At 31.1% G+C, this 22,858-nt stretch overlaps 1 protein-coding gene across 1 annotated transcript; it reads right to left on the bottom strand.

The window, feature by feature from the left end:
- Window positions 1-2,724: 2,724 nt before the first annotated feature.
- LOC141294076 (transmembrane channel-like protein 7) lies at window positions 2,725-22,073 on the bottom strand. The gene is made up of 16 exons (XM_073826156.1): window positions 21,938-22,073; window positions 21,308-21,491; window positions 18,735-18,883; window positions 17,775-17,912; window positions 17,640-17,689; window positions 15,542-15,681; window positions 13,345-13,492; window positions 13,076-13,240; window positions 11,528-11,679; window positions 11,336-11,414; window positions 11,066-11,163; window positions 8,202-8,388; window positions 7,960-8,090; window positions 5,929-6,081; window positions 4,447-4,525; window positions 2,725-3,829 (listed from the first exon to the last, which is right to left on the bottom strand). The coding sequence occupies exons 1-16, from the start codon at window positions 21,981-21,983 to the stop codon at window positions 3,758-3,760; spliced, it is 1,971 nt and encodes a 656-aa protein (XP_073682257.1). The 5' UTR covers window positions 21,984-22,073; the 3' UTR covers window positions 2,725-3,757.
- Window positions 22,074-22,858: the final 785 nt, after the last annotated feature.

Below are 22,858 nucleotides of genomic sequence, written 5' to 3'. Positions count from 1 at the left end.
CTAGTAACATGCTAATAATTATAACAACATGCTAATCATGCTAACATCATGCTAGTAACATGCTAATCATACTAGAATAATGCTAGCAACATGCTAGTAACTTGCTAATAATGCTAACAACATGCTAATCATTATAACATCATGCTAGTAACTTGCTAATCATGCTAGAAACATGTTAGCAACATGTTAAAATGTTAATCATGTTAGAATTATGCTAACAGCATGCTAGTAACTTGTTAATCATGTTAGAATTATGCTAACAGCATGCTAGTAACTTGTTAATCATGTTAGAATTATGCTAACAGCATGCTAGTAACTTGTTAATCATGTTAGAATTATGCTAACAGCATGCTAGTAACTTGTTAATCATGTTAGCAACATGCTAGTAACATGTTAATCATGCTAGCAATATGTTAGTAACATGCTTATCATGATAGCAATATGCTAGTAACATGCTAGTAACATGCTTATCATGCTAGCAATATGCTAGTTAACAATATGCTAGTAAAATGCTAGTAACATGTTAATCATGTTAGCAGCATGTTAGTAACATGATAATCATGCTACCAACATGCTAGTAACATGTTAATCATGCTAGCAATATGCTAGTAACATGCTTATCATGCTAGCAAAAATGCTAGTAACATGCTAGTAACATGCTTATCATGCTAGCAATATGCTAGTAACATGGTATTAACTTGTTAATCATGTTAGCAACATTCTAGTAACATGTTTATCATGCTAGCAGTATGTTAGTAACATGCTAATCATGCTATAAATATGCTAGTAACTTGCTAATCATGCTACCAACATGCTAGTAACATGTTAATCATGCTAGCAATATGCTAGTAACATGCTAATCATGCTAACAACATGCTAGTAACATGCTAGTAATGTTAATCATGCTAGAAACATGCTAACATCATGCTAGTAACTTGCTAATAATGGTAGCAACATACTAGGAACATGCTAAATCATGCTAGAAACATGACAATTCATGTTAAATCATGGTAGTGACATGTTAATTCACATTAAAACATGCTAGCAACATGCTAATTAATGCTAAATCATGCTAGCAACATGGTTAAACTATGCTAAATCATGCAAGCAGCTTGGTAAACATGCTGATTAATGCTAGAAACATGCGTGTTCACACTCTGTCCCAAACTTCAATTCCAACAATGATTTATTAGTAAGTATGCACAGGATGAGTGAAATACATGTAAATAATAAATAGAAGTACCGATTTCTGTCACAAGTCCCAACAAAACTGAAAAACAAAAGGAGAATCCAGTAAATACACAGTAAGTGACGTTTACTGTAAACTTCATGAGTAAGTGAAATGTTTCATTTATGGTTTCTGTGGTAAATATATGTATCAGAAACTCACCCCAGAGTGACTTGAGGAGGAAACAGAGACTTCCGGCCATCATACAGGCCTTCACTCTACTACTGATCATGAGTGTGTGTGTGTGTGTGTGTGTGTGTGTGTGTGTGTGTGTGTGTGTGTGTGTGTGTGTGTGTGTGTGTGTGTGTGTGTGTGTGTGTGAGACAGAGATATCAGCAGATCGTTCTAGTCGTGTGTTCATCAGAGATAATAAGCTGCATCTCTGTCGCTGAAGCAACAAGAGACACTTTTCCACAATTAAACACAGTTAAGTGTTAGCTAAAGCCATAATAGTTTCATTACTTGAAAATACAGAACTAAAATAAGTGAATTGTTTCATTTCAGGCAAGGCAACATTTCTCATTTTCATTTCATTTAAATAGTACTAAAATAACTAAATCTAAAACTAGATATATTTAAAAAAAATAATAATACATTGCAAAAATTAAAAAAAGATTTTCATTTTCTAGTATAAATATCTAAAAATTCTTGAATCAGGATGCATTTACCTGACAAGTAAAATGACTTGATATGTCTAGTTTTCTGAATAAATAATCTAAATTTTGTTAGTTTTTGCTTAAAGCAAGCAAAAATATCTGCCAATGGGGTAAGAAAAATAATCTTGTTTAGCCTTTGAATTAAGATTATTTTTCTCACTCCAGTGGTGGATATTTTTGATTGCTTTAGACCAAAACTAACAAAATTTAGATTATTTATTCTGAAAAATAGACATAGCATAGTATTTTAAGTCATTTTACTTGTCAAGTAAATGCATCCTGATTCAAGATTTTTTTTTTAGATATTTATACTTAAACACAAAACAAAAATACTAAGAAAATCATTTTTTGCAGTTTACTAAGAAAAATACTAAGAAAATCATTTTTTGCAAAAACACAACTAAAATTACTTGATATGACTAGTTTTCTGAATTAATAATCTAAATTGTGTTAGTTTTTGCAAGCAAAAATATCTACCAATGGGGCAAGAAAATGGGGCCTTTGAATTAAGATTATTTTTTTACTTCAGTGGTGGATATTTTTGATTGCTTTAGGCAAAAACTAACAAAATTTAGATTATTTATTCAGAAAACTAGACATAATATTTTAAGTCAATTTACTTGTGAATTAAATGCATCCTGATTCAATAATGTTTAGATATTTATACTAGAACACAAGACGAAAAAAACTAAGAAAATACGTTTTTGCAGTTTAATATTAATTACATAGACAAAAATGCTACAAAAATCACTGAGACTGTAATTAAAATGAAAACAAAAATTATAAAATAAAATATAAAATATTAACAAACACTAAAATAGTACATCAGTGATACTAATATAACACTTTATTGAGAGAATGTATTAAACAATAAACTTAAATGCACACACTAAAGTGTAACAAAATTATAATATTATGTGTGAATAATACTGACCAGGAGCTTTGAAATTTAAAGACACTTAAAGTACCACATGAATTGCAAAAATGATGTTTCCACAAACATCAGAGAGTACAAACATACTTTCCAGTACTGATACAGTTGATATTTAAGGCCCAAGAACAGTGAATATAACTATAACATCTCCACACAAAAAATACTGCATAACGATAACAACAAAAATCACTTTCAGGGCAATTACTTTCCATCTCATAAACAAACAAAACTTTGGTAATGAAAAGCACGGTTATAATAAAAAGAACATAACTATTGGAAAATCTGGAATCTGAGGGTGCAAAAAAAATCAAAATATTGAGAAAATCGCCTTTAAAGTTGTCCAAATGAAATTCTTAGCAATGCATATTACTAATCAAAAATTAAGTATTGATATATTTACTGTAGAACATTTACAAAATACCTTCATGGAACACGATCTGTATTTAATATCCTAATGAATCTTGTCATAAAAGAATAATTGACAATTTTGACCCATGCAATGTATTGTTGCTATTGCTACAAATATACCCGTGCTACTTAAGACTGGCTTTGTGGTCACAAATATAGTTAACCTTACTGGTTTAAACAAGCCTTTACACATTGAACTGACATTTGGGGGAACTTTGACCTGATATAATAAACTCAGAGGTCAAAGGTCAAGAGTACAGAAAATAAAGCTCTGAATAAAATGAAATCAGTGCAAATATTGCCTCTTCCTCAACTTTAAAAGACTCAGATCAAACATCTGGAGAATTGAATTTATTTTCCCTTTGATGTCCATTTATAGTTTTTCATGACACTTATAAACACACAAACCATTCTTTGCTTGAGTAGCTTCAGATCAAGTCGGTGCAGTTTGGTTTCTTTCTGTTTTTAAACAAAGAGGATGTTTCTAGATAGCTGTTTGTTTTAGTTTTATCATATTGATTTGACATGATGTTAGCGTATCCTCTGCTGTCGCCTCATGATGGTCGAGTGCTGCTTCACTAGGAAACGTTTATCAGAGCTGCACTGTAGAGAAAATACAGACAAAAATATAGGAATGTCACAGAATGATAAACATTATTAATATCTGTAATCTGTAAAAAGCTAATTGTTGAGTCAACTTAAAATAATTAGTTACTCAGCTGCCTTTTAAGTGACTTTAAGTTCAGTCAACTCCAAAAAGTTAAGTTGTACTAAGTGACAACTTAGATATTTGAGTTGATTCGACTTAAAATTTTAAGGCAGTCAGGTACAATCATAGCTTTTAAGTTTAACAAACTGAATTTTTTTAGTCAACTCAAATATCTAAGTTGTCACAACTCAAACATTTCAAGTTGTACAAAATTTCAAGACTAAACTTATTTGAGTTGACTGAACTTAAAAGTTTAAGGCGGTAGAGTACAGTAGCAAATTATTTTAAGTTGACTCAACAAATTGTGCTTTTTTTACAGTGTAAAAAATGCTCAGTCATAAAAATGGGACGGGACATGTTGCAAGTGTAATCTGAAATTGCATGCATTACTTGTATTTACATCATGTGTTCGTATTTTCTTTATTCGTATGTCACTTTGCATTAATGACTCTGCTAAAGGAATGCAATTAATGAAAGTCTTTGACTTCTGCTCAGTTCAAGTCACACTCACCATCACCAACATGTCCTTCAGTCTCTCGATGGCTTTGCGATTCGCTCGTCCCCGAGACACGTACGACGTCAGTATGACGCTAAAACAGAAGTATTATGGCATTATTGTAATATCATCAAATATACTATGTTGTTAATATTTTGCATTAGATTATTTTTATATTATATTTTTATATTTTAATTTAAATTAAAGTTTGTTTTCGTAATTTTTATTATTTTTTAATTCTTATATAATATTTTTGTTTTAGTTTATTTAATTTTACACTGGAATTTTTTTTTTCCCACTTAAAGTAAGTGGTTGTGCTGCCTTAAAATTTTAAGCTTGAAATATTAAACTTGGATATTTGAGTTGACTAAACTTAAATGTTTTATATAATGGCAGAACAACACTTACTTTAAGTGGGAAAAAAACATTTTTGTTTTTTACAGTGTAGTTATTGTAGTACTTCAACTTAAACTAAACTAATTTAAAAATGTTATCTACAAGTTTAAGTTATTTTATATTATTTTATTATTTTATTATATTTCAGTTCATGTTTAAATGTTTTCAATGTTTTTATTCACAATAATAACCCTGATTTAATCACACCTGTTTAGGATTAACATTTTTGTAATTTTGTTGTTTGTTTTTGTAATTTTTATTATTTTTAAATTCTTATATAGTGTTTATTTTTTAGGTTTATTCAATTTTACACTGAAAATTTTCTTTTTTTTCCCACTTAAAGTAAGTGCCTTAAAATTTTAAATTGAGTAAACTTGAAATATTAAGTTGTACTAAGCAACAACTAGGATATTTGAGTAGACTAAACTTAATTTTTTTATATAATGGCAGAACACTTACTTTAAGTGGGATTTTTTTTACAGTGTTGTTTTTGTAGTACAATTTGAAACAACATTTTATAAAAAAAGTTATCTACAAGTTTTTTTTTATATTTTATTAGATTTCATGTTTATGTGTTTTTAATGTTTTTATTCACAATAATAACCCTGATTTAATCACACCTGCTTAAGATTAACATTTTAGTAATTTTGTTGTTTGTTTTTGTAATTTTCATAATTTTAAAATTCTTATATAATGTTTATGTTTTAGTTTATTTAATTTTACACTGGAAATTTTTTTTTTTTTACTTTTAAAGTAAGTGGTCTTGCTGCCTTAAAGCAAGTTAAGCATGTTAAGCTTAGTCAACTTGAAATATTAAACTGTACTATGCAATAACTTGGATATTTGAGTTGACTAAACTTAAATTTTTATGGCACTTACTTTAAGTGGGAAAAACATTTTTGTTCTTTATAGTGTAGTTATTGCAGTACTTCAACTTAAACTAAACAAAATTTTAAAATGTTATCGACAAGTCTAAGATTTTTAAATATTTTATTAGATTTCTGGTTTAAATGTTTTTTATGTTTTTATTCACAATAATAACCCTGATTTAACCACACCTGCTTAGGATTCGACATTAGAAATACATAAACACACACTTACACTTCGGCCAGTATGAGAGCGAAAGCGAAGGCCTCAGATGAGATGTAGCTGATGCTATTCCTGACCGGATCGGGAAGCGTGTTTATACACTTACTGGTCACATTAAACACGGCTCTGTTACCTTCAAACGGTCCACAATCAACCAAAACAAACCTTAGAAAAGAACATGATAAGATTTATAAATGTGTGAAAAAACACGGTCACATAACACAAGTAACTGCAGTGTAAATATTTAGAGAGTAGGTGTTTAATGTCTAATTTTCTTTTACTAAGGCAGCACAGGTGAATAGGGTAATAATATTAGCAAATACATTTCCCCAGTTGATTAATGACAGTATATTAAGATATTTTATATTTTTACTTTTCAAGGCATCTGGCATTGTCTAACTAAATATGCATTCATCTGCATTTCCAGAAAATAATTCTGAATATTGAACAAAGCCAGATTAAAAATTAATGCTTGATTTTGTTGAGATATTAGACTTAAATGTTTTTACAGAAAGAATTTTGAATTTCTCTTTTTATAACTTAATAAATCTAAAAAATAATATGAAAGATACAGAAAAAATAAAATTTCATCATGTTTTTAGGAATAAAAACTCAGGTGAATGATATATGAACAAACCCTTCTGTAAAAACATTCAGAATATAGATATAAATAAGTTTGCTAAGTTTGGTGTATGTAAGTGCTGCTGAAGTGGAGAAAAAACTCATTTTAAGAAAACAACTTTAAGCGATTTAGATATGTAAATATGTATTGTAAGTAAACTCAGATGCAAATAGATAAAGTGTAATTAATTAAACAGTTAAATTTGTACTTTGGATGTTTTCTTTCTACTATTTAAAAAAAGACAAGTTAAATCAGAAAATACTGTCAAAAGCAAGAAAACGAATTCACAATATTTTTAGGAATAAAATGTTATATACATCAGTGTGAATAATCTATGAACAAACCCTACAGTAAAATCTTTCAGAATATAGAGAGTAATAAAACTGCTAAGTTTGGTGTATGTAAGTGCTGCTGAAGTGGAGAAAAAACTAACTCTGAGAAAACAACTTTAAGCGATTTAGACATGTAAATATGTATTGTAACTGAAATCAGATGCAAATAGATAAAGTGTAATTAATTAAACGGTTAAATGTGTAATTTGGATGCTTTCTTTCTACTAGTTTGAAAAAAAGAGAAAATAAGTTAAATGAGAAAATACTTTCAAGTGCAAAAATAAACAAAAATTCACCATATTTTTAGGAATAAAATGTTATATACATCAGTGTGAATGAAATATGAACAAACCCCTCAGTAAAAACCTTCAAAATATAGAGAGGAATAAAACCGCTAAGTTTGTTGTATGTAAGAACCGCTGAAGTGGAGAAAATTTTGAGAAAATGACTTTAAGCGATTTAGATATGTAAATATGTATTGTAAGTGAACTCAGACGCAAATAAATAAAGTGTAATAAATGAAACAGTTAAATGTGTATTTTGGATGTATTCTTTCTACTATTTGAAAAAAAAAAGTTAAATCAGAAAATACTGTCAAAAGCAAGAAAACATTTTCACCATATTTTTAGGAATAAAATGTTATATAAATCAGTGTGAATGATATATGTACAAACCCTTCAGTAAAAACCTTCAGAACACAGAGAGGAATAAAACTGCTAAGTTTGGTGTATGTAAGTGCTGCTGAAGTGGAGAAAAAACTCATTTTATGAAAACGACCTAATCGACTTAGATATGTAGATATGTATTGTTAGACAAGTTAAATGAGAAAATACTGTCAAGTGCAAAAATAAACAAAAATTCTCAATATTTTCAGGAATAAAATGTTGTGTGAATGAAATATGAACAAACCACTTAGTAAAATCCTTGAGAATATAGATTAAAGTGTAACATTTGGTGTATGTAAGTGCTGCTGAAATCTACAGATGCAAATAGATAAAGTCCCATGAATTAAATGCTTGAAAGTGTATTTGGGATGTTTTCTTTCCACTAGTCTGAAGCAAAAATAGATAAATCAGCATTGACTCGTACCTGTTGATATTGACAACTAATGTGACTACAGCCATGAAGAGACCCAACAACAGCATGAAATGGAAGAGCACAGATGAACTGGCGATCCGGAACATTCTCTGAGCAGGAACACAACACCGCATCACTGTGAACTGATAAACAGAGAAATTATATTATTACAATAGCCATTTTTACTTTAAAACATTATTTTTCTAGGGTAGTTTTTTTTTTTTTTGACAAAAAAAGTGAATCAAACATCAAACCTTTTTGATGTAGAAGAGGAAAAACAGCCTGATGGTGCTGATGGCTGGCAGTAGAGGGCAGTAAAACACGCCGACCCACGTGACCGTCTGACTGTTGACCAGATCCAGAACGTTTAAGGAGATCTCGAACTGTTTCTTGCCTAATAACTGCGCCAGCTTCGAGGTTGGAAACTTCTCCACCAATAACCTACGATCAGATGCAGTCATTAGCTAAAGCAGAGTCTCCCAAAACTGGTGTCCTGGAGTTGCAGATAATTAAATGATTAAAAATGTAAAAATGCAACGCCAAAAAGGGGATTTAAAATTAGCAACGATGTACTTAATGCTAAAGGGACATGTCAATTTAAATTTTTGAGATCCAAGGAATATTATATGTCAATGCTTTTGCATTTGCTCGCAAAAATTCAGCTTTTTCCAATGAGTATTCGCTCACAAGAGAAAAGTTGTGTTCACAAAACGTTTGCGCTCAACCAGAAAACGTTGAGTTCTCCAGCAAAACCAATGTCTTCTATAAATGTTGAGTTTTGTGAAAACTTTTGTGCTCCACCAAAAAACTTGGTGCATTAGCTTGTAACACTTTTGCGTTCTACTAATAAAACTTTGCATTCACTAACAAAACATTTGCGTTCACCTGCAAAACATTGGGTTTGTTTACAAAACTTTTTTTTGTTCTGCCAAAAAACTTTGCATTTGTTTGAAAAACGTTTGCGTTTCAAAACAGAACACTTAAAAAATACTTAAAAAACACTTTTAAAAAAGTGTTAAGTTGCATGTCACCCCTAGTAAAAAATGTATAGATTTAAAATACATTTATTTCATACTAAGTATAGATCTAATCTACACTGCAAAAAATGCTTTTCTAACTTTTGTCTTGTTTCCAGCCAAAATACTTAAAAATTCTTAAATTAAGAAGGATTTTCTAGACGAGTAAAAATTATTGTCTTGTTATTGGTATTGTCTTACCCCATTGGCAGATTATTTTGCTTGTTTCAAGCAAAAAACACGTCTAACTTTGATTTGTTTTTTTCTGAAAACAAGACAATAATTTTTACTTGTTTAGAAAATCCTTCTTGATTTAAGAATTTTTAGGTTTTTGGCTGGAAACAAGACAAAAAAATCTAAGTAAGAAAAAAAGATGAATGAAAATGTACTGACTCCAAACTTTTGAACATTAGTGTATATTATTAGGAAACCTTTCTATTTTGAATAAACGCTGCTCTTTTTAACTTTTTTTGACCAAAAAAATCTGTGAAAATTATTAATTTTTTTAAATCAGCATATTAAAATGATTTCTGAAGGATCATGTGACACTGAAGACTGGAGTAATGATGCTGAAAATACAGCTTTGCATCACAGAAATAAATTACATTTGAAAATATATTCACGTAGAAAACAGTTATTTTAAATTGAAATAATATTTCACAATGTTACTTTTTTTTTCTGTATTTTTGATCAAATAAATACAGCCCTAATGAGCATAAGAAACATCTTTAAAAACTATTCACTGCAAAAAATGCTTTTCTTACTTAGATATTTTGTCTAGTTTCCAGCCAAAATATCAAAAAATTTAGTTAAAATAATGATTTTCTTGTTTTCATAAAAAACAAGTCACAATTAAGTGAGTTTTTGCAAAATATCTGCCAATGGGGTAAGAAAAACAGAAAATTTCAAACAGAAAACAATTTAATTTTCTTAACCCATTGGCAGATTATTTCTACAAAATCCTTCTTGATTTAGGAATTTTTAGTTATTTTGGCTGGAAACAAGACAAAAAAATCTAAGTAAGAAAAGCATTTTTTGCAGTGTATTAACATATTCATCGACATATCGTTCAAGACTTACTGATAAAAAAATCTAATTCAAATGTATTTGACTTAGAGATATGTCTTCTTGTGCAAATATTTTTAATATTAAGCCTAAAATGTGTTTTAATGTCACTATTGATGAGGATTGCATGAACTTTGAACAATATTGGTCTTTAAATGTAAGATTATTAAAGTGTACCTAAAAGTATACTTGAGTGTTAAATATACTTAAGTGTATCTTTAGTTGGACTTCAGCACAACTTTTGCACAATTAAAGTCCATTAAGCACAAATAAGTTTGAGAACACTGCAAAAAATGCTTTTCTTATTTAGTTTTCTGGTCTTGTTCCCAGCCAAAATATCAAAAATTATTAAATCAAGAAGGATTTTCTAGACGAGTAAAAATTATTATCTTGTTTTCAGAAAAAACAAGTCAAAATTAAGCGTGTTTTTGCTTAAAACAAGCTAAATAATCTGCCAATGGGGTAAGAAAAATAATATTGTTTCCTGTTTGAAATTTTTTTTGGTTTTTTTTGCTTACCCCATTGGCAGATTATTTTGATTGTTCCAAGCAAAAAATCACTTAATTTTTAGTTTTTTTCTGAAAACAAGAAAATAATATTTACTCGTTAGAAAATCCATCTTGATTTAGGAATTTTCAGATATTTTGGCTGGAAACAAGACAAAAAATTTAAGCAAGCAAAGCATTTTTTTGCAGTGTATTAACATATTCCCTGACATATTGCTCAAGACTTACTGATATAAAAATTATAATTAAAATTTATTTGGAGTACTTCTTGTGCAAAATTTTAATATTAAGCCTAAAATGTGTTTTAATGTCAGTATTGATGAGGATTGCATGACCTTTGAATAATATTGGTCTTTAATTACAAGATAAATAAAGTGTACCTGAAGTATACTTGCAATAGTTGCAAAAGTGTATCTTTAGTTGGTCTTCAGCACTACTTTTGCACAATTAAAGTGCATTAAGCACCAGTTTTTATGAAGTACATAAACATGGGAACACATTAAATGGTTAAATATGGTATAAATAACTCACATTCTTGGGTAGGCCACACAAAATGCATTGAAGAAGCACTCCAGGAGGTTAAAGATGGTGAGTTTGTACATCTCCTTCCCAAACGTGTTTTCTTTGCACTGATTTAAACGGATAAACTTGTTAGAAAAGAACGTATTTGTTTCATGTTTTAGATGCAATAAAAACAGTCACAAATCAGGAAGACAACGGAGCTATAAAATGAATGTGGAGCTCTGATTTTGAATTACAGACCTTGGTGTCTATTGTTTTCTAGGAGAAACAACTTTTTACCTTCTGTTCTGAAGATGCTTGAGCTTCAATGAAGAAGAACAGATAGATGCCCAAAGATGCCAACTTTAGGAAAACACTCCTGCACATGTGGCAAAGTAATATATATATATTAAAATATAAAATATATTAGTTTAACAGCACAGGAACATGCAAATATACACATCAGAGGTCAAAGTGCATGAGCTGTCCGACCTGACCAGGGTGAGGTTGAGCTGGATGGTGAGCGAGTAATCTTCAAACTCAGAGACCTTACTGAAGACGTGCGGCAGTATATAGTTTACTGTCGTCATTGTGATCGGAGGAAGATACTCCAACATCAGACCCACAAGCCAATGATTCTCACCCTAAATAATGAAGACAGAGAGAGAGAACGATACACACACTGCCGCTTAAAAGTTTGGGATCAGTAAGACTTGTGATGTTTTTTATAAAGAAGTCTCTTATGCTCATCAAGGCTGCATTTATTTGATTAAAAACACAGAAAAAAACTGTAAAATTGCAAAATGTTATTACAATATAAAGTAATGGTTTTTATTTTGATATACATTAGACTATAATTTATTTCTGTGATTCAAAGCTGAATTTTCATCAGCCGTTACTCCAGTCTTAAGTGTCACAATGCTTCAGAAATCACTCTAATACTCAAATACTGATTTATTATTCGAATTATCAATGTTGGAAAGAGTTGTGCTGCCAAATATTTTTTTAAAACAGCATTTATATAAAAGTAAATATTTTCTAACGATGTAAATCTGTTTTTTTATTTATGTAACACATTCTTGCTGAATACAAGTTTTTTTCTTAAAAAAAAAAGAAAGAATAAAAATGTAATGACCCCAAACTTTTGAACAGAAAACATACTTCTATTTTAAATAAACGCTGGTCTTTTTTAACCTTTTTCTGATCAAAGAATCCTGAAAAAACAATATAATTTTTTTTAACAATATAAATCAGCATATAAGAATGATTTCTGAAGGATCATGTGACACTGAAGACTGCAGTAACGATGCTGAAAATTAAGCTTTGATCACAGAAATAAATTACATTTTAAAATATATTCACATAGAAAACGGTAATTTTAAATTGAAATAATATTTCACAATATTACAGTTTTTTCTGTATTTTTGATCAAATAAATGCAGCCCGAATGAGCGTAAGAAACATCTTTAAAAACCATTCACTGCAAAAAAATTTATTTAAGCTTTTTTTACTTAGATGTTTTGTCTTGTTTCCAGCCAAAATATCAAAAAAAATTTAAATCAAGAAGGATTTTCTAGACGAGTAACAATTACTTTCTTGTTTTCAGAAAAAAACTAATCAAAATTAAGTGAGTTTTTGCTTAGAACAAGCTAAATAATCTGCCAATGGGGTAAGAATTTTTTTTTTAATTATAAACAGAAAACAAGATTATTTTTCTTCCCCCATTGGCAGATTATTTAGCTTGTTTCAAAAAAAAACACACTTACTTTTGACTTGTTTTTTTCTGAAAACGACAATAATTTTCACTCATCTAGAAAATCCTTCTTGATTTAAGAATTTTTAGATGTTTTGGCTGGAAACAAGACAAAAAATTTAAGTAAGAAAAGCATTTTTTTTTTCAGTGATAAAGATCCTAAAATTTTAAGTGTCGGTGTATATATCTCATAATTCACGTATTGACCAAAACAATGTTCCTCATCAAATAAATTGTAGTTCTTGTAGGGCTTCAAGTTCTTCAATCATTTTGCTTCATATTTGTACCTTATATTGTGACCACTGTATGGCGTAATATATCAGACTGAATGAGCTTCCCAGAAGAACCAGCACCACGAAGTTCAGAAGGACGCGCAGGAAAATGAGCTCAACCCAGTTTTTGAGCGATCGCTGCTGGACTCTCTGTTGAAACGTCTGCTCCTCTAGATCCATCTGGAGCAGAGGTCAGAGGTCAGAGGTCATGCATTGGGAACGACGTTTCTGTATCCTAACTGATCTATAAACTCTCTTTCCATAAGACTGACATGACTTCTCACCTTGAGTTCGTTCCTGACAAAGTTTTGTTTGAGTGACGCTGCTTGAGGATTCTGGATGCAGAAATCCCAGCCACAGAAAACCTTGTAGCTCAAGTTGGAACTGAAGCGATTTCCTGTGAGCCACGAGTGTTTGTAGCCGACCACCGTCCTGAAGAAAGCAGCACAACAGATATCAATGTACTGAGACGCTACAGATGAGATGAGGAATGATGTGTGTATATAAATGTTCCAGTGGTGTAATGTAACGAAGTAACTTTGTTACAGTACTTAAGTACTTTCGGGAGTATCTGTACGTTACTTGAGCTTTTATTTTCTCAGTCTACTTTTACTTTTACTCCGCTACGTTTCCTAATTAAAATGTATAATTTTACTCCGATACATTTCCCGAAAGCATATTCGTTACTACAAAATAATCAGAAGTCAGGATCTCAGTCAGAATTGCGAGATGCAAACTCGCAGCTGTGAGAAAAAAGTTTTTTTTCTTAATTTTGCAAAACCGTATGAAAAAAATTATCTCACAAAAGTATTGCGTTCGTTCTGTCTAGAAAGCGTTGGCTCACAAAAATATTGCATTTGCATTGAAATTTAGTTTTTCATTTCACCTCTTTATTTCCATCACGAAAGTTTGTAAGCAAACACAAAATTTATAAACTCATAAGTCAGAATTGTGAATTTTATCTCGCAATTCTGACTTTTTCTCTCGCAAATGTTAGTTTTTATCTCACAATTCTGACTTCTTTTCAGGATTTTTTTTTTCAGAATTGCGTGATAAAAAAACTCAATTCTGACTTTTTTTTCTCCGAATTGGGTGATATAAACTCGCAGTTGCGAGAAATAAACTCAGAATTCTGACTTTTTTTTTTTTCACTGAAATTGATGATATAAACTCGCAATTGTGAGAAATAATTTTCACAAATGCAAGTTTGTATTTCGCAATTGTTTTCTCACAATTATGAGTTTGCATCTCACAAATCTGACTTTTTTCTTCACGAATGCAAGTTTGTACCTCGCAATTATGACTTTTTTTCTCAGAAATGGATGATATAAACTCGCATTTGCGAAGATTTTTTTTGCATTTACTTGTACTTTTACTTTCAATACTTAAGTACAAAAAGTATTTTTTTTAATCCTAAATGTAGAGGAGAGCGGGGTAAGTTGTCACACTGCTCATAACTCCAACACTAGAAGCTCTATCTCAAAAATGAAATAGCCACTTTGTGTGACTTCTTCTATAGTCAACCTCGTTCACATGTGGTCAAGACTGCTCTAATCTGAGGTGAGCACAAATTTTTTTATTTTTTGACCTAAAAAGTAAAGAAAAATCACTTGAAATTTTCTACTTTTCTAAACTTTGTTAGGCATAGATGTTAAAAATTATTATTTTGCACAAAATAGAGGAGACAGTAACGTGTCTTTTGATACTTTAGCTAACCTTGACATTTAGCCAACATTAGCATACCTGTCAGTTTGGGGCAAGTTGTCTCATTGACTTTGGGGCAAGTCATCACATGTGACAACTTGCCCCAGTACAAATACATGCTCAAAAAACAAATGTGCCCATGATGCTTGCACCAGAATTGTGACTCTGAAGATGAGTGTGATTAATCAGATACAGGGCATCCGTTTTGTTCAGAGGTTAAACATATTAAGTTAAGCAAGTTATTTGCAGCATTCCATTCAGTAAATCAGTTTAGATAATCTAGTGTGACAACTTACCTGTCGATGGGGCATATTGTCACAAGTGCACATTCTCCATTCAACAGTCTACAACTCCGTAATGAGATAAGATATGAAAATGTAACGAATACATCATATGTGCCTGAGACTTCCTTCTTTCATTTGGCAAGACATTTATTACATTGTGATGTATGGTGCTCAGTAAAAGTTAGACAGTGTGAAAAGTGTGACAACTTACCCCGCTATTAAGACTTTTACTCAAGTAATATTCTAAACGGTGACTTCAGCTTCTACCAAAGTCGTTTTCTGGTAAGATATCTGCACTTTTACTTACGTATGGCTTTCAGGTACTTTGTTCACCACTGGAATGTTTCCAGTTCTTTATGAAATGATGTATTTAAGTATTAGACATTTAGCTGCTGATAGAGTCTATGGTTATAGCACAACTTAGTGGTCAAGAGCAGCAAATGCAGGTTACCACAAAAACTGCAAAAATGTATTAATAGCTGAATGATCTGACCTGCGGACCACCATGATGATGCTGAGGAAGAGGACAGAGAACATGCCGAGGAGAAAGAGGATGGAAGTGTTTAGACAATCTAAATCAAGAGACCCACGAGTGTAGAAACTATGAAACACGGGAGAGTTTTCAAGAACACCCTGTAAACACAAAGAGAACCGACCCACAGCAAGAGACACAGAGAAAGAGCATGCAGGATGTTAGAGACAGACACTCAATATTTACTTGGGAAAGATAAGACAGGAATCATGTTTACATGCATATGAAATGGATCCAAGTAAACATATAAATCGAAATGCCATCAACAATTAAACTGATAATACAGTTAAATCCTTCATTTGTATTTGTGCATGTTCAAACAAAAATAACAAGCAGAAACGGAATAAAAAACGGTTTTCTAACATTGATTCTATGGAAGCTAGTTTCCATCACAGAATACTAAAAAAAATCTAAAAGGTAATTGCAACTTTTTTTCTCCACAATTTGAAGTTTAAATCTCACAATTTTGACTTTTTGTTTCAGAATTGAATTATGTTTTTTTCTGCCATGGGAGATTTTTTTTTTCAGATTTCTGACTTTACATTTCTGACTTGTTTCTGCCGTGGAATAAAAAAATAAAAAGCTAACTGCAACTTTTTATCACCAGTTTCATCTCTCTTTTTTAATTTTTTTTTTATTTCTGCCATATTTTTAACTTTTTATCTCACAATTTTTACTTTTTCGGGATTTCTGAGCTTACATCTCGCAATTCTGTTTTTTTGTTTTTTTAATAAATAAAGAATAAAAAAGGTAACTGCACATTTTTATCTGACAATTTTGACAATTTTTCATATTTTTAACTTTACATTGTACAATTTTTTTCTGCCATGGAACAAATTTTTTTTCCACATTTTTTCTCTGATTTCCTTTACATTTTGCAATTCTTGCCAAAATTGTTCTGATTTCTAACTTTACATCACAATTTTTTTTTCAATGGAACAAAAAATAAATAAAGTAATTGCGCTTTTTAATCTCACAATTTTGACTTTTTCAGGCTTTCCGAGCTTATATAATGCAATTCTTGCAATTTTTTTAATGGAATAAAAGAATAAAAAAGATAATGGCAACTTTTTATCTCACAATGACAATCTCTGATTTCTAAGTTTACATTGTACAATTTTTTTCTGCTAAGGAACAAAAAAAATTGCACATTTTTATCTCACAATTTTGACAGTTTTTCTCTGATTTCCTTTACAGTTTGCAATTCTTACCAAAACTTTTCTGAGTTCTAACGTCTCACAATTTTTTTCTGCTATGGAACAAAAAAATAAAGTAATTGCGCTTTTTAATCTAACAATTTTTTACTTTTTCTGGATTTCTGAGTTTACATCTCGAAATTCAGTTTTTTTTTTTTCATGGAATAAAAGAAAAATAAGTAACTGCGACTTTTTATCTGACAATTTTGACTATTTTTTTTCTGATTTCTAACTTTACATCTCACAATTTATTTCTGCTATGGAACAAACAAAAATTGCATATTTTTATCTCACAATTTTGACAGTTTTTCTCTGATTTCCTTTACAGTTTGCAATTCTTACCAAAACTGTTCTGAGTTCTAACGTCTCACAATTTTTTTCTGCTATGGAACAAAAAAAAATTAAGTAATCTCACAATTTTGACTTTTTCTGGCTTTCTGAGCTTATATCTTGCAATTCTTGCAATTTTTTTCATGGAATAAAAGAATAAAAAAGTTGATTTGATTTCCTTTATATTTCGCAATTTGCCAAAATTGCCAAAAATTGCCAAAATTACCAAATTGTTGTTGTTTTTTTCCTGACATAAAATCAAAAAGTACAAAAAAAAGGAAATCGCAACTTTTTATCTCAGAATTCTGAGTTCATATCTCACAATTGCAAGAAAAAAGTCAGAATTGCATGATTTTTAAAATAAATGTATTTCATTCCTTGTCGGAAAAAAGCTTCAATATAAATGATTATATAATATTAAGTGAGTTTTCAATTATATTAAATGAGTTTAAAATACTGAGTTATTAAATACTGAAACCTAAAAATGATGTGAGTGAACATGGTGAGGACGGACCATGATAAAAATGACTTACTGATCCAACAAAAAAGTCTTTGAATGAGTAGTTGTGGAATCCCAGAGATCCTAAAAGAATCAAATCATGTTTTTATTGGTCATCAGATCAGTGTCAGTTCATCATGTTTAACTCCTGACCCGTGGCCGCTCTCACCGTGAGTACTTGAGCTCTCTCTGAACACCAGCGTTGGCGTGAGCACCGATCCGGCGATGATGACGCAGTACAGCAGGTTCAGACACAGCAGGTAACGCAGGAACACAAAGTATGCCTTCACCCCGACCCCAAACTGACCTGTGAGGCAGATCAGATACGGTTAACCAGTCTGATCATCATACTCACCTACATACAGTATAACCAGTGTTGGGGAAAGTTACTTTTAAAAGTAATGCATTACAATATTGAGTTACTCCCTAAAAAAGTAACTAATTACGTTAATTAGTTACTTTTTACAGAAAGTAATAAGTTACGTTACTTTCGCGTTACTTTTTAAATCTGGGCAGGGCTTGCTTGTTTGTTTTTAATATAAAAAGTTCGATTTTTGTCAAATGTAAAAGCCTTTTAAACCAAAAGCCTCAGGTTTAGAGAAAAGTAAATTAACGTCTGTACAGTAGACCTCAGAAGAATAAATGTCAACTCTTTAGCTTTTATAAAGGAAAACAAATGTTAGATTATCTTGAGTCATTTTTGCTTATTAGTATGGATAAAATTGGTTAATAAAATGGGATTAAATACATAAAGGATATTTGTATTATTTAGCATTTAATTATTGCAGGTTTGCATTGAATTTCAGTGTTTTTGTTCATTTTGAAGAACACTGTATCTGTTTTTTAGTGAGTGAGATGAATTAATGCATGTTCACATTTATTCTAGAACTAAAGGAACATCTTACTCACAATTTCTCTCAACATGGAGACAGGAGAGCTTTTAATCAATAAATGGGGGAAAAAGTAACTGGTGTTACTTGTTTGAAAAAGTAACTCAGATATTTTCGTGTCAATTAAAAAGTAATGCGTTACTTTATTAGTTACTTGGAAAAAGTAATATTATTACGTGACTTGCGTTACTTGTAATGCGTTTCCCCCAACACTGCAGACTACACTCACAGTCAGTCACCTTCGATCTTGTGGAGAGTGTGACTCCAGGGCAAGAGTCCTGATATAGCTCCGCCCAGATGCTCCTTTAAGCGCCGCCTTGTAATCTGCTGGCTCCGCCTCCACGAGTCCCAGGAGCCAATGCTGCGTCTCTGTAGGTGCTGCCGGTCTCTAATTGGCACAAACTGATTGGTCAAATCTCTGAAACAGTACTAGACAGTACTAGACAGCGATTTATTTGTTTTCAAACTACTTCAGATTTGAATTAAGCTACAAACTCCATCATAATGCACAATGTGAACATCTAACATGTATTTAGAGCTGCAGCTGGTCATATTAATGGAGTGTTTCACTAGTTAGCAGTAAACCGATTACCTCACCTTAGTATATTTCTCGATTTGTGTTGGATGTTATCTTTGGAATGAAAATATGGATATTTTATTTGTAAACATCATACTTGTTTTTCGCTTATTTCAGTTAATGTCATAAAACTAGCGAGCTAAGTCAGTAGTAGTACTGTCAGTGTCGTGTAAACATGGCTGAAGATGCGAAAAGCGGAGAAACAGACGAACCGAATCAATTGAGTGAGTCATTTATACTGGAACTGCTTTGATTGATTCAAACTCGTGACTTTGATCATTCAGTTCAAGCAATTCACTAGCAAAACCAGATCAAAATAAAAGAGTCATTCATTTTTACATTTTTACATCACTTCTAATAATTTTGAAAAGCACTTGCGTTGCAAAATAATTAATTGTTTCAAACTGCTTTTGAAACAATTTTTGATTTGAAATGGTTTCAAATCATATTGGGAATCATTTGATTCAAATCGTGACTTCAAATCGCGAATCGTGAACTTCAGAGAGGGTTCACAAATCTTTTGGCTCAGATCGGAAATTGGAGTGTGAATCACAAATCATTTAATTCAGATTGGAATTTCGGAGCGGGTTCACAAATCTTTTGGTTCAGATTGGACTTTAGAGCATGGATTGCAAATCATTTGATTCAGATTGGGACTTCAAGCGCATAATGTGAATCATTTAATTCAGTTTGGAATTCGGAATTTGATTCAGATTGGGACTTTGAGCGATGATCCCAAATAATTTTATTCAGATCAGGATTTCGACTGCATATTGTGAATCATTTGATTCAGATTGGAAGTTTAGAGCATGGATGGTGAATCATTTGATTCAGATTAGGACTCCAGCCGCATATTGTGAATCATTTGATTCAGATTAGGATTTCGACCGCATATTGTGAATCGTTTGATTCAGATTATGATTTCGACCGCATATTGTGAATCATTTTATTCAGATTGGAATTTTAGAGCGTGGATGGTGAATCATTTGATTCAGATCAGGACTCCGGATGCATATTGTGAATCATTTGATTCAGATTGGAACTTTAGAGCGTGGATGGTGAATCATTTGATTCAGATTGGAACTTCAGAGTGTGGATGGTGAATCATTTGATTCAGATTAGGATTTTGACTGCATATTGTGAATCATTTGATTCAGATTGGAACTTTAGAGCGTGGATGGTGAATCATTTGATTCAGATTGGAACTTCAGAGTGTGGATGGTGAATCATTTGATTCAGATTGGAACTTAAGAGCGTCGATGGTGAATCATTTGATTCAGATCAGGATTTTGGCCGCATATTGTGAATCATTTGATTCAGATTGGAACTTAAGAGCGTCGATGGTGAATCATTTGATTCAGATCAGGATTTTGGCCGCATATTGTGAATCATTTGATTCAGATTGGAACTTAAGAGCGTCGATGGTGAATCATTTGATTCAGATCAGGATTTTGGCCGCATATTGTGAATCATTTGATTCAGATTGGAACTTCAGAGTGTGGATGGTGAATCATTTGATTCAGATCGGGACTTTGTTGGTTAAACTATAGTAACTGTTTTGTTGTTTATGTATTTTTTTGGCCACACTAATTTATGGTTAAGTTAAAATTTATGTTATTTTACTTCTAATCTTTTTATTGTTATTTAACAATACAATAAATACTGATATATTCATATACGTTTTACAGATTATCTTCATTTAAACCTACTAAAAAATTCCAGTTTACATTTTGTTTTTATTATTATTATTATTTTAGCATTTTAATTAAAAACTTATATATATATATATATATATATATATATATATATATATATATATTTTATCTCAGTTTAATCCTATTAATATATTTTTTTGGCATTGTAATTTAGTTTCAAATTAGATTTTATGTCCAATTTTTCATTGGTATTTAATAAGACAATACATGTTATATGCAATGAAAAGTAAAAAATAACGGATTCTTTCCATTTAAACCCACTCAAAAATTGAAAATGAATACAATACCAGTTACCCACAGTTTTCATTTAAAATATTATTAATAACTAATTAATAATTTATATAATTTTAAGTCATCCTGCATCTTAGAGGAGTTTGAATACTAAAGACGAGCAGTTTTTATAGTAGGCTATAAAAAACTATAAACAACATGACTTGGTTTTCTGTCTCTGTTCGTTCAGTGTTTTGCAGTGTGTTTGCAGATGAAGATGCGCTCATGTTCTCTCAGACGTGTCTCTAACCGGATGTCTCTCTTGTCCTGCAGACAGACGGGCAGATCTCGGAGCGGGATGTTGGGGTTCGAGGAGATTTTGTCCAAACTCTCATCCTGCCGCCGATGAGCCTGCGAGCTGGGCAACAGGCCGAATATCTCAGTCTGATAGTATTCGCACGAGTCGCTGGACAGATCTGAGCTCCAGCTCTCAGCTGTGTGAACAAACATCAGCATTCTTTAATACTCAAATTAAAAGGGTTTTGCAGCAATGCATTAGAACAGATGTGCTCAAACCAGAGCCAAAGTTGACGTTTGATTTGGCCCAGCATGCCATACCACAAAATTAGGATTTTTTTTAATGTAAAAAAACCTGTGAATTATATGTTCCAAAAAAAATATGTAGTTAATAAAAAATATATAATATTATAAAATTAATGTGTGTGTTTGTGTGTTTATGTCTGTCTTTAAGCAGTAGTTTTGATGGTGAGTGACTTATAAAGCGAGCAAAACCAAATAGTTGTTGTAGATGTATTTATAGACAAACCACAGGAGAAGGAAGTCAGATGTCCAAATCATGATGCATAAATGATTCAATACCATATAAGCTGTCAGCTGATCAATGATGGTCTCAATAATCATTAATACACATGTTCTTTACCTGATAGGAGTCTGTGGAAGTTTGGTATCACGTCTTCTTTCTCCATGATCCGTCAGTGACCTGCGGCCTTACAAACACATTCAGACAAACACAGAGCTCAGAGATGGACGGACGCGTCGAGTGTGCAGCAGTTCTCTTCTCTTTGTCACTTGTGTGTGTGTGAGTTTGCAGGAAGTCATGTGATGATCGAATGTGGGTGTTGCATCTGAATGTGAGAACAAGAAGCTCTGAGATCTCAACTCAAAGTCTGGCATGTTTAATGAACTCAATCAGGCAGAACAGAGTGATGCAGACGGACATCTGATGGATTTCTGGACAGGTGAGAGGATGATGGATATGTATTTACACTCTCTGCTCTTCCCACACACACTGACCAATACATTTACAGTCATTTATGATTTAAAAATAATTGTATAGATTTACATTTATGTTTAACATTTTTTTTTTTTACATCTTTTACTTTTTAACAAGAGGATACATTAAAATACTTTTAATTTAAACACACTCAAACATTTCAGTTCATATCTTGATTTTGTTATTTATTTATTTATTTATTTTATAATTTATTTAGCATTTTAATTTAGTGTTGAGTTGCATCTGATTATATTTGACTTCTAATCTTTAAATTGGTATTTAACAAGACAATAAATAATGGTATATTCAATTAAATTAAATTAAAAGAAAAATTCAGTTTATATGTTGATTTATTATTTTTAGCATCCTAATTTAGATTTGAGTTATATTTTATTTTATTTTACTTCTGAGTTTTCATTGGAATTTAACAAGTCAATAAATAATGGTATATAAAATGAACATTTAAATGAATAATAAAAAAGATTTCTATCTTTAATTTATTTTATTTTAGTCTTAAGTTCGATTTTATTATATTATTGTATTATTATTTGGTAATTTAACAAGACA

The sequence above is a fragment of the Garra rufa genome, chromosome 20, assembly GCF_049309525.1.
Source record: "Garra rufa chromosome 20, GarRuf1.0, whole genome shotgun sequence".
Lineage (NCBI taxonomy): Eukaryota > Metazoa > Chordata > Actinopteri > Cypriniformes > Cyprinidae > Garra > Garra rufa.
The sequence above is the reverse complement of the archived record's forward strand: the minus strand, read 5'-3'. Positions and strand labels throughout refer to the sequence as shown.

Bases quoted from the DNA above. Each gene is read 5' to 3' on its own strand.
- LOC141294076 (XM_073826156.1), bottom strand. From the start codon at position 21,983: ATGGAGAAAGAAGACGTGATACCAAACTTCCACAGACTCCTATCAG. The intron at 11,164-11,335 runs GTAAAAAGTTGT...CGTTTAAATCAG, and splicing joins AAGCATCTTCAGAACAGAAG to TGCAAAGAAAACACGTTTGG. The intron at 3,830-4,446 runs GTGAGTGTGACT...TTTTCTCTACAG, and splicing joins TGAAGGACATGTTGGTGATG to TGCAGCTCTGATAAACGTTT.